The sequence below is a fragment of the Protomyctophum bolini genome (assembly GCF_963924005.1).
Source record: "Protomyctophum bolini genome assembly, chromosome: 3".
Classification (NCBI taxonomy): Eukaryota; Metazoa; Chordata; class Actinopteri; order Myctophiformes; family Myctophidae; genus Protomyctophum; species Protomyctophum bolini.
The window spans coordinates 50,618,309-50,631,670 of record NC_137864.1 but is presented as its reverse complement, the minus strand read 5'-3'; the positions used below and the strand labels follow the sequence as shown (position 1 = coordinate 50,631,670).

The 13,362-nt window shown below is 43.1% G+C and overlaps 1 protein-coding gene across 1 annotated transcript in view; it reads right to left on the bottom strand.

The window, feature by feature from the left end:
- The window catches only part of LOC308312570 (RNA exonuclease 5-like), a 40,073-nt gene that overhangs the window by 18,708 nt on the left and 8,003 nt on the right, over positions 1–13,362 (bottom strand). The window contains exons 4-5 of the mRNA XM_080759221.1: positions 8,115–8,235; positions 6,318–6,425 (exon numbers count right to left, since the gene is read on the bottom strand). Of these exons, the coding sequence (XP_080615347.1) occupies positions 6,318–6,425; positions 8,115–8,235 (229 nt within the window). The remainder of the gene's footprint in view (positions 1–6,317; positions 6,426–8,114; positions 8,236–13,362) is intronic.

The following is a 13,362-nucleotide window of genomic DNA, read 5'->3' as shown; positions in this document are numbered from 1 at the left end:
TTCGAACATAATGGATGGAAATCCACTATTTTCACTTTATGAAGACTGAACCTTCCCTCTGTCTGGCCTTATTTACTATTATTATTCTTCTTCTTATTATTATTATTATTATTACTATTATGATTTTTTTTTAATGTATTGTAACCCTGTATCTGTTTCGCTGTTCAACCTGTGGGGTGGGGTGGGGGAAACCCCCTTTTTCTTTCTTTTAACAAAAAATCTAATAAAATAAACTCTTTCACAAATGAAAGTGCGTTGGCGTATAGGTGGGTTTGTACACTATACTAAATGGATCCATTACAATTCAAAATGGTCAAAAATACCATCATAGAGTTTAAATGTATGTAATTCATGCAATAAGTGTAGTAGAGATGGCTGCCTTTATTCCTTAAGCTCTGACGCCTGTACTTGCAGTTCAGTGTCCACTAGATGGGAGCATTGTGTTTAAAATGCCATGTGTCAGATGAATAGATCACTCATGATAGCAACAGTGAATGACAGTTATGTGTGCACTGTTTTTTCACCACTTTTCAAACTATTTTCATATAATAGGTCACTAATAAATAATCATGAGAAAATGGCACGATTTTTTCCTACTCAGTCTGTGTCTCATAGGAGGGCCGTGGGCAGTTTAGAAACCGTCCTCCAGTGACATCATTAGGCAGATTTTTCTTTTTATATTCCAGTCCAGTCTAGTCTACCACAAGGATATATATCCCCTCCAGCACAAGGACGGGGTCAAAGGTGCAGGTGACACCGCACACACACACACTGTCTCATGACCTACTACTGTGTGAGCCGTGATGAAATCAGCACTCTAGATTAGACTCATTGTTTGATTGATTGGCATATTTTATAGTCTAGATCAGTGGTTTTCAACATTTTTCATATCGAGGCCCATTTGAGCCACGGAACCACCATGTGATGACATTTAGCCTCTCAGACCCATTTGAGCCACGGAACCACCATATGATGACATTTAGCCTCTCAGACCCATTTGAGCCACGGAACCACCATGTGATGACATTTAGCCTCTCAGACCCATTTGAGCCACGGAACCACCATGTGATGACATTTAGCCTCTCAGACCCATTTGAGCCACGGAACCACCATGTGATGACATTTAGCCTCTCAGACCCATTTGAGCCACGGAACCACCATGTGATGACATATAGGTGACATTCATACCAGAAAGCTTTGCTGCGATAAAAACGAATCCTGCCGTTTGTCAGAAAGTGCACTTCGTTTGGCAGGTGTGAAGGCTCATTCGAATCCTAATGCGTATCAAAGAACCGCATTCTACTCCCGAGCAGAAACGGGGGTTTCGCTTCGCTTCCAATCGCACTTGATTAGGATTCGGTGCAGGTGTGAATGCAATCCGCAGTAAATAAAGGCAATGAAGCAAACAATGTGCGTGGCGGGTGAGGAGCTGAACACAGTTGGAGACGGAGAAGGGACATTTTACGCAGCGCAAACTCTGCAAAGATGTCCCGTTACCGGCCAAGACATCCCTCCCTTAGCAACCGCTGCTTTACCCTATTGGGTCGGAGGTCAGTTTGGTGTGTGTGTGTGTGTGTGTGTGTGTGTGTGTGTGTGTGTGTGTGTGTGTGTGTGTGTGTGTGTGTGTGTGTGCTCGCAAGAGGGTGGGGGGGCTGCAGTTCAAAAGATAATCTTTTGGGCCAGTATTGATTATGTTTGTGTGTGTTGTCTTCATGCTGTACCTTGACGACCGACAGACAGACAGACAGACAGACAGACAGACAGACAGACAGACAGACAGACAGACAGACAGACAGACAGACAGAATTGTGAACAGATATTAATGCATACATTATAAGCTCTGATTAAATATAGTATTCTTTTTTTCTTCTTAAATAAAAATCACACCCGTGTGAAGTGAGGGGCACTAATATACCTAAAAATACATGGCATGGATACACCTGGGACGTATCTTCAGTGATGTATCCTGAGGTCAACAGGGTTTCGGGTCTTCCAACATCATACCCTTCACTCAGGAGACCCAGCCGGGGTTGATCAAATCCCCACTTACGTCCCAGTAGCTCTACCCTCGATCAGTCCATCAGGGAATGAGCAAGGCCACACAATCCAGTTACTCCGGAACTACTCTGCCGGGACTGGGAGAACCAAAATCTGGCTCTGTGGGTTGACTCCTGACCGGGCCCCTCCTACGTCTCACCAGGCCCAGGCCAGGACCTGTGCGTTGCACCAGACTCCCAGCACCAGGCACTGCATTCAGGAGTGGTTGACTATAATGGCCCTCCTAAAGGCCTCACAGAGGGTTGTTGGGCTTCCTCCTCACGGAGGACACAGGCTGGGGCCCTAACCCACACTGCTCACCTCCTCATGGAAGACACAGGCTGGGGCCCTAACCCACACTGCTCACCTCCTCATGGAGGACACAGGCTGGGGCGCCAACCCACACTGCTCACCTCCTCACAGAGGACACAGGCTGGGGCGCTAACCCACACTGCTCACCTCCTCATGGAGGACACAGGCTGGGGCGCTAACCCACACTGCTCACCTCCTCATGGAGGACACAGGCTGGGGCCCTAACCCACACTGCTCACCTCCTCACAGAGGACACAGGCTGGGGCGCCAACCCACACTGCTCACCTCCTCACGGAGGACACAGGCTGGGGCCCTAACCCACACTGCTCACCTCCTCACGGAGGACACAGGCTGGGGCCCTAACCCACACTGCTCACCTCCTCACGCAGGACACAGGCTGGGGCGCTAACCCACACTGCTCACCTCCTCACGGAGGACACAGGCTGGGGCGCTAACCCACACTGCTCACCTCCTCACGGAGGACACAGGCTGGGGCCCTAACCCACACTGCTCACCCTGGAGGACACAGGCTGGGGCCCTAACTCACACTGCTCACCCTGGAGGACACTAACCCCCTTTTTCTTTCTTTTAACAAAAAATCTAATAAAATAAACTCTTTCACAAATGAAAGTGCGTTGGCGTATAGGTGGGTTTGTACACTATACTAAATGGATCCATTACAATTCAAAATGGTCAATAATACCATCATAGAGTTTAAATGTATGTAATTCATGCAATAAGTGTAGTAGAGATGGCTGCCTTTATTCCTTAAGCTCTGACGCCTGTACTTGCAGTTCAGTGTCCACTAGATGGGAGCATTGTGTTTAAAATGCCATGTGTCAGATGAATAGATCACTCATGATAGCAACAGTGAATGACAGTTATGTGTGCACTGTTTTATCACCACTTTTCAAACTATTTTCATATAATAGGTCACTAATAAATAATCATGAGAAAATGGCACGATTTTTTCCTACTCAGTCTGTGTCTCATAGGAGGGCCGTGGGCAGTTTAGAAACCGTCCTCCAGTGACATCATTAGGCAGATTTTTCATTTTATATTATATATATATATACTAGAATTTCGCCCCCCTTCGGGGGGCTCAATCCTAGTGTCGTTGCAGCGCAATATGGGAAGAAGGAAATTGCGGGAGTTGACAGACTCCACTTCATGTTTCAGCTGTGTTTTTAAACTCAGTAGTGTGCCCTGCACACAGCGGCAGCGCACACTCGCAATTGCAGCTGGAGGGCGACGCGACACACACACACACACACACACACACACTTGTAGGTCTGCTATTTTTGAAAAATTATGAAAATGTGGTGCAAATCTTTGAAAATATTTTCTTTCAGAGCAAACATTTTTAACTCAAATCTTTGCTTCTGGGGGGGGGGGGTCCCTGGAACAACATATATCAGATGGGGGTCGGCTGCTGATTACATATAATTTTTGGGGTCCGTAATATTGATTACCACTGATATAGGATATTTACAAAAAAGAAAAAGAAAAACTGACATGATTTAGAAGACATTTTTTACATTTCGACGTCAGGCCTAAATGGGTTAATACAATAGCTGTTCGGATTTCGGGAGATTAACCGAGTATCCGACAGACTCAGCAACCGGCAAGACTTTAACTAAGATTCAACACGCATAGACTGAACTAAAACGTTCCAATAATCGCTTCTCTTTACAAACGCATGCTTTTTATATGGTTTTATTCACTCGTTATTACACATAAACACACTCCACATACACACTGTTTGTTTCCCCCTCCCGCTGACACAGGCGGATACAGTACCCCGGATCTTTGCCTAATGGCCTGTTCCTATCCTATCTGTCGGCTGGGAGTTTAGCTCTCATTGGAACATTCTAAGCTGGCCCAGATCGGCTACTGAGAGCCATTCTTCGCTCTCTCGATCTGGTACAACTTAGCTGTTGGTCTGATTACAGATTAGTTCAACACTACCTGGTTGGTATTTACCTATGTTACCTATGTGGTTCCTATGTAACCTATGGTTTTAAATATATTGTTTGGGAGACAAAACAAGAGGCACAAATACATACTCTGTTACAATCTAAACACATTACAACACAACATGTTATTAATAATGCACATTAATATGTATATTCACCATTGGCCTTCTCGCCTGTTGCTCTCACGATCTTCTCCTTGAATCTAACTCACTGCTAGTTTCACACATGGATACACAGGCCCTTCTGATGTCCCACCTCCCTGGCAAAGTTGTCAGCCTATCAGACTGCTCCTTCTTAGCCTGCTAGAGGTGGTTCTAAGCCCATTGCTGTCCCAGCTTCCACCACACTTCCTGTGGTGTACGTTAGCTGCTATTCAGACTAACTTAAACTGGTCGACTCTTAGATATTATACAGGTGTTTTGCTAACCCAATATCTAAGTATGGACTCTAGAACACGTATCGATACACATTAATTGGTACTTCATACATTGCTCCCCTGCTATCAACATGTGTGTACTCAGTGAGTCAGCACCCCTTCCTCTGTAGGTGTCATAAAACACCCCTCACTCTCCAGGAAGGTAGCCTACCACCCCAACCCCCCAAGGGTTGCAAGCAGCCTATTTATTGCCCCACGGAATGTGGTTAGAGATAGAGACCTTATCTACCGACATTTGTATCATGATCTCGTCCATCCATAATTGGACAATACAATAGCCAACACAACTGCAGTGGTTGTATATGGTCTCCCTTGTTCTTTGATTGAGAAATGCATATTATATTATATGGTCAGGTAGGACCACCTACTGGTTGACAAGTGGTACCGACTGGACATCAAAATGTAATTTCTCCCCTGAGCAAATAGGCAGGCTCTGTTAGCTCAGTGGTAGACATGTGGGGGACCCGGGTTCGAGTCTTGGGTAGGCCATGAAATTCACGGATTGCATCTTAAAGCCCTATAAATGCTTTGTCGAACAGTGACTAGAAAAAATAGATGAACAACAAGCTTGGCTATTTCTATAATTGCTATTTCTATGGACCGTGAGTCTGCAATAAAGACATGCATTCATTCATTCACAACGTGTTGCATCTAGGGCCGGGACTAATTGCGATTAATTTAGATGAATTAACTACAGAAAAATTAATCGCGATTTAACTACAGATAAATTAATCGCACCTTTTTTTCCCCACCGCGGAACGTTTCTCACTGGGCGCTTTTCTATAGTACTGAAAACTGGAAATAATAAAAAGTCACCCCATTTTGTGTTGCCTAGAACTGGAGGTCTGACAAAAAACAGTAACAATATGAAGTAAGTACAGCTTTGTGATGTCACTGAGATGTACTTGTTACTGTTACTACATTTTATTCAGACCTCCAGTTCTAGGCAACACAGAATGGGGTGACTTTTTATTATTATTTCCACAACAGGTATATTAATGATAGTAAAATGTTGAAAATGAGTGGTATCCTGTAGTCACTATTCATTGATTCACTGGGATACCAAAAAACATTAAGAAAAAGGTTTCTCGCTGTTCTCAGGTTGAATATTGATATGCGATTAAAATGCGATTAATCTAGATTAATTAACTACAAAGCCTCTGCTTAATTAGATTAAAAAAATGTAATCGAGTCCCAGCTCTAGTTGCATCACAATGTGTTGTGAGCTTGTTGTAGATCTGGTATTTTCCCCAATTGTTTTGATTCTTGAAACTTCTGAGGACACCAGGTTGAAAGTGGTTAACCCATTTTGGGCGGGAACGCCTTTTGGTGTTATGCTTTAAACTATTGAAAAGTAGCAGATCTACAAGCTCATAGCGCGCCACCGAGTGGCGCGCTACGAGCTTGTAGGTCTGCCACTTTTGAAAAATCGAAGAACGACTGACATAGAAACATAGCTTTTTCAGAAAACGGTCATTTTCAAACAGAGTAGAATCTGATTAGAATCTGATCTCAATGGGAGACAAACAGAGGCAGAGAAGCAGCCAGAGACTCACCTTCGACAGGGAAGCGTTTCTTGATCATCTCCTCCTCTGTCAGAGTGTAGGCTGTCAGCCCTCTGGTCTTCCTTCCAAACCTCCTGGTTACTGGGTGCCAGGCTACCGCTGCAGCAGAGCACACATTTAATCAGTACGCTGATTAAATGGCACATTTTACAACGCAAGGTTAACAAAGTGCTGTACAGGTAAATAAAAACTAAATCCACTAGCTACGGCACAGAAAAGCAGCAGCAAGAAGAAAAACACAACACAAACAAAGACACGTGGCTGAAACATCCCAGACGCAGACAGTGAAACAAACCAAAACATGGACCATCGAGACACTCAACTGGAGTTAAAAGCCAAGGTGTAAAGGTGGGTTTTGAGACATGATTTAAAAGTCTCAATGGACGGGGCCAGTTTGACGTGGGAGGGGAGCACGTTATGTTAGCAGTGAGCCCAGTGTCTCCGATGTCATGGACACTTACTTCAGTAAGACAGCTCTCCCCCTATCCACAAGGAGGAGCAGTGCACCAAAGCATTATGGGAATTCTAGTCCAGGAAGGAAGTGAGCCCACTTCCGATGACATCAGAGACACTGGGCTCACTGCTAAAATCTAAAATATCTAAAACCACATATTACACACACAAGGACCCCCAGGAAAGTGTTACATCAACATATATATTTTTGTGTCCCTTTAAGATTTAACTGGCCCGCAGACCGCAGTGACCATGGGGGATTAAACACCTCAATACATTCTGACAGATACTGGGGTGCCAAGCTTATTCAGTGATTTAAAAACAAACAATACAAATTTAAAATCAATTCTGAAGCGCACAGGGAGCCAGTGGACGCCAGAACGGGTGTGATGTGGTCGTGCCTGCGAGTTCCTGTTAAGAGGCCTGCCACGGCATTTTAGACCAACTGAAATCGGGCCATGGAGGCTTGGTTTAAGCCAACATAGAGCGCATTGCAATAATCTAGACGCGTGCCGTGGAGATGAAAACACGCTTAAAATCCTTAAAGGAGAGCAAAGACTTAAATTTAGCAAGCAGCCTCAGGTGGTAAAAGCTGGATCTGACCACGGCATTGACCTGTTTATCCAGTTTAAGTGCGCTGTCAAATTTTACGCCAAGGTTGGAGACAACAGGTTTGACGTAAGGCTGCAGGGAACCCAGGTCGGTGGGTACAGAGCCAGGACCACTAGGCCCAAACACCATGACTTCGGTTTTACTCTCGTTAACTCGTTAACTCTTATGCTTTTTTGTTCTTGCTTAATGTAAGTCGCTCTGGATTAAGAGCGTCTGCTAAATGCCTAAATTGTAAATTGTTAAGAAATTAAGAGCCTTCCAAGCCTTAATGTCATTTTGGGATGCAAAATGCACCCTATATCTAGACAGTGGAGGAGAGGGGTCAGGGCGCTGTTGTTCTCTTTTTTTAATGGGCATGTAGATTGGAGAGTCACCCGCATAGAGGTGATAAGAGATACCATGCTTCTTAAAAATTAAACCAAGGGGGAGAAGATATAAGGAGAAAAGTATTGTCCCCAGGATCCAGCCCTGGGGGACTCCAGAAGACAGGGGGGGTCGAGGATGATACAAAATCTCCAAATTTTTACAGAGAAGCATCTCTCAGACAGATGGGAAGCAAACCAGGCTAAGGCTGACACAGACACAATGCTCTAACCGATAAATTAGAGTTTTGTACCAGGAGTGTCAACTCATTCTATTTATTTATTTGTATCTTTTTTGTTGTTGACCATAATGCACCCACACAATTAAAACACATGACTCAGAGATGCCCTTTCGTCCCACCTTGATAGGGGTGACTGCTTTCCTGGCTGCTTTTGGAAACGGGTAAAGTGTCCAATTCAGGCACTTCACAGGTGAAGATTCCAGACGCTAGGTTGGTGGACGCTGGAGTGAAGCTGAGCCTCTGAAACATAAATAGAAACAAAAACAAAACAAAAAAGAACATTGACTGAAAAATGCGGAGGAAAGAAAAGCATCTCCTATAACCTGCTTGTGAAGCATGTGAACATGCAGGCAGACCTCGACCAATGCCAGATTTTAGGGTCTGATTATCAATGAGCCTGTAGCGTGGCCAGGACAGATATGAACACAGATGGATTTTGTTCATAACCTATGAACACAGGCAAGGTACACAAACCCCCCCCCCCCCCCCCATGTTCTCAGGGACACTGCTTGGTGTGCTGAGAATGAGTTTGGGTTCCACCAACCTAAACAAGGGAGGGGGGGCTGAACCAGGACCCCTACGTAATACGAGTTTTATTGCCCATTGGAATGCAGGATGCTGATAGCATTTGCAGGACACAAAGTGGAGACACTTAATATCAGAGTAAACTTCTCTGATACTCTCCAGTGGAAAGCGAACAATTTGAATAAAACTGCTCACGTATTATGCCTTTGAACCACGCATATATATATTTGTATACTATGTATTGGGGTTCAACAATATATATATTGTGTTGAATAATGTGATGTGTGTCTGTAAATAATTATATTCTGACTTCTAATTGACATACGACTGTACTGTTGGTTGAATAGAAGTGAAACTGTGACACTCAAGTTGGTAATTGGACGTAAGCAGCTTTTCGTAAGTTTGCTTTCCTTTTGTAAACTATAGTGACACAGCAGTTGGTGTGGAATTTTGCTGATACTGACTGTAACATTTGGACAGTATATTGGAGCAAAATTCTACACAGATCAGCAGAGCAACAGTCTGGTTATATGTTTTGGTTTTAATTCCCGCCTCACATTATTGACTTTGGCCTCTGCATGGGCTGGCTCCATGCAGGCTAGAGTTTTTGATTGAGGTGTTTATTGAAACTATTAACTAAATGTGTACCAGGTTTGTATTTAACTTGGGTTAAAGTTAAGCATCTCTCCACCTAGGGTGAGAGAGGAAGTTTGAGTGCACTGTGTGTGTTTGACAGGAATTTAGCTACTCTCAGAGAGAGTATCCATTTTGTCCCTCACACACACACACACACACACACACACACACAAACCCCTTTCAAGATTTCTTATCAATCATTGAAAAGGGGGGTGAGTGTTTTGGTGTAGCCCATATCCTGGTTCCAGGCCATAAACCGACAGGATAAGCTGAGTCAACAACCAGTTGATTTCACACCAACCCCATTTTGTTTTGGCCTCTAGGCTGGCAGACCCCTGACCCCCCATTTCTTCATCTTCATCTCAAGAGGAGGAGGAGGGGGGGTTCTGGGCCTGTCGTGTCATACAGGCAGTGAAAACAAACCATATCACCAATTTTGTTGAATCCATACTAGTGGTACGTGATGGCCTTTTTAGTAACTATTCGTCCATACTGTATCACTGTGTATCAGTGTAATACACTTTCATAGTTAACGGACCACGTTATTCAGAGATCCATACAACTTCTAGTTGGAGTACATTTACTTATAAACTCTCTCCTCTGTGTAGGCTGTGAAAATCCTGTTCGTTTTGTAACAAATTGTGAGAAATTCACTTCAGTGGCAAATGTGTTCTTGTTAACCAAAACTAATTATAATGATATCCAACTTAAGTCCAGTATGATCTAGACTTAAACTTTAATTCATTTTTGGCAGAACAGATTGTTTACAATCAGTTCAGAACCCTAAAGTTATTAACGAGTAAATACTATTTCTAACTGTTTCTAACTATCAAGGTTCACCTACAAAGTATTTTCAACTTAATTTTAATGATATCCAACTTAAGTCCAGTATGATCTAGAATTAAACTTTAATTCATTTTTGGCAGAACAGATTGTTAACAATCAGTTCAGAACCCTAAAGTTATAAACGAGTAAATACTATTTCTAACTGTTTATAACTATCAAGGTTCACCTACAAAGTATTTTCAACTTAATTTTAAGTAGACGAAACACATTTCTAGTTTCCTAAATCACAAGTATATGTTAACAATTGGTGCATTATCAACTATTTTGACCAGCCCAAAGAGAAATCTCATAATTTGTTTTTGTTTTTCCTGTGACTATCTCTCAGCAGTCCTCGTCTTAATACTGCTCAAATATGCTGCATAACGTAATATATGCAGTGGCACAGGCCATGAGGGGGTTAACAGAAAACTTTGATCCCAAGCTGCAAAAATCTTTTCAAATTGTTTGTGATACAGATATGTGTCAACTGATTACACCGTTAACAACAACTAAGAGTCAAAAGACGGAACTGCTGAGAGAGGTTTTAAAACAGGAAAATGTAAGAACGCAAAGATATGGTGACCTAACTCAAATCTGTGAACTACAGAGTTCTGTCATCCGTCTGCAAGACAGAATTGCATGCCTAGAGAGTCGTAAATGTACCGCTAATGATGATATGGTTAAATGTTTTCAAGACCTCCTAGCCGAGGTCAGAGGTCAAACTCAGGCACGCAATGGTCAGCCCTGCTGTGGACCTATGAAGCAAAACCAGTTGGAGGTTAATCAGTCAAAAGTAATCTCAGAATTGAATTCTAATGTGAACAAACTAACTATAGAAATCAATCAGTTACGAGACACTGTGGCTTCACAGGATGCTAGTCTTAATACTAGACAACAGCATACTTCAATGCTGCAAGCTAAAATAGACACACACCAAATTGAAAAAGATGAATGGGAAAACCACAGGATGTGCAAAAACACATCTCCTGTCATTAGCACCCAACAAGGAGGGGGGTCACTGAATCCTGTTTCCTCCCCAACCTCCTATGTGGCTAACCCTATAACCTCTTTCTCAACATGGCAGGGGCGACCCCAGGTCAGCCCAGCCCCAGCCCCTGCTCTGTCCGGAGTTGACCAGGCTATGACCCGGCCAACTGGCGGTCAGACTCTGAGCTTAGTCAGAGCACAGTATGATGTAAGCATGCCACCTACACCATACACTAGCTCAGGGCCGAGTCAAGTTGTTCCTGGTTTTAACACACAGGCGCCCCAAGGGTCTCTCACTATGGACGACCCACAGGCACATGCTAAGACCCTGAGTGATGATGTCCTGTGGAAAATGTCTAAACATATGGACCATTTTTACCCACAGGCTTCAGGCAATACAGATACTCAAGCATATCTTGACTGTATTGTTGACAGGTTACGTTCGTATGAACCAGTCACGGTGGAAACAAAGGTGAACCTCATCTGTTTAACCTCAAGCCGCGAAGTTGTCTCCTGCCTTAGGCGGCAAGCACGTCAAACCCTATTAGACTGGCATTCTGTCTGCCAAGCAATACTCCAGGAGTTTGAGGACCACAGTGTTGCTAAAAGTGGGCTGATTTCGGCCATGGAGGTTAAACAGCATGAGAGGGAAGATGTTAGGGTATTTTATAAACGTTTAATGAAAGCATTTTTCGCCGGTAAAAATAGTCCAAAGATGGAGGAAGATGTAAATTTCAAGGCGTTGTTCCTAAATAATTTACTTCCCTCTGTTGCGAAACACTTCCCTCTCGGAATCAATTCTGCGACCGTACGTGCCACTGATTTGCGCTCCTTGGCAGAGGAAGCGTTCGATAGAGAGTGCCATGACTCAGTTACTTATGTAACTGACAGCACCCAAATCGACTGTCTCCCCAGCGTAAGAGGCAACCACAGTTGCCCTTCCTCTTGGGAAAATCATCAACCTGTGTTGGTGAAGAGTTCCCCAAAGGAATCTCGTAGACAGAAAAAGGCACGCATCTACGCTACCAGAGAGGTTTCGAACCCCACTGATAATGACTGGAGAAAATCTATGAGGGATTATACACCTTGATAGTTCTAAAACAACACGGTGGTTATTTCTTTGTACGTGAATGTTTCAGACGCACACTTCACTATATAGTTTGTGTCATTTGAAACATTCAGGGGGGATACAGTGATTATATACACCTGTTGTTTGTAGTAATTATATACACCTGTTTGTACATTATGGGTCACGTATGTGTCATAACAGTTTGAGATGTTTATACACAGGCAACATGTTTGCATGTATATAAACGAGTGTATAATATACTGCAACATAAACCTTTTTAGTCACTCTATGATAATGAACATTGTCTGTGTGCCCTGATCATTATTTGTTTTACTAACCATAGGTGAGGTAACAGCATGTAGTAACTACACTGTAGCTCCATCCAAAATTGGATGTGATTTTGCCCTATCAAAGGTGATTTAAACTGACGAGTAATATATGGTTGTTACTACCAGAGTCCAGTCAAACAGGAATTGGACCAAATATTGTAATGCGTGTTCAATACAACTATATAGAAATTATGTCCCCGCACACACTTCACCATTCAGGTGACTAGGGGAGATGACTACTAGTATAGGTGTACAGCTAACCTTTAACCTATAGCTAAACTCCATTCACGTCAGTTAGAGTGAACTCACTGCTCAAATTAAACTATGGTAAGCATAAAGCAGATCTTAGAAAGAAGTGCTATGAGTCCTGCCAATGCTAACACAGCACTCCTCCAATTATACATTATAATAGGAATTTCTAAACAGTCTCAGCTCTATTTGAGACTACTTGCATGTTATCTGTGTTTTGGTTTGTTTTTGAATTGTTAAATTTGTACTAGGGTTAATCAATCTATTCACGTCACAGTGAGTAGAACAAGTATCAAGTTTCCTTTCCGCATAGTAAACAAAACATACAGTAGTTTATGTGCATTTATAGGAGTTTTTGTTTTATTCCTTTTTTGTGTAGACATGTTTTGTGTTTAACGTGAAGTCCAGAGTTATACAGTCACCAGAACAGTTTAGCAGATAAGAAGTTGCCATTTAACCATGTGATGTATATGCTCTGTGTACTCTGTGTTCATCCTCTTACTTTTATTTTTGCCCTCAAAGATCAAGGACTCAACGTCTCGTTTCGTCATGAATTTGAGGACAAGGGGGGATTATGTAGCGTGGCCAGGACAGATATGAACACAGATGGATTTTGTTCATAACCTATGAACACAGGCAAGGTACACAAACCCCCCCCCCGTCCCCCCATGTTCTCAGGGACACTGCTTGGTGTGCTGAGAATGAGTTTGGGTTCCACCAACCTAAACAAGGGAGGGGGGGCTGAAC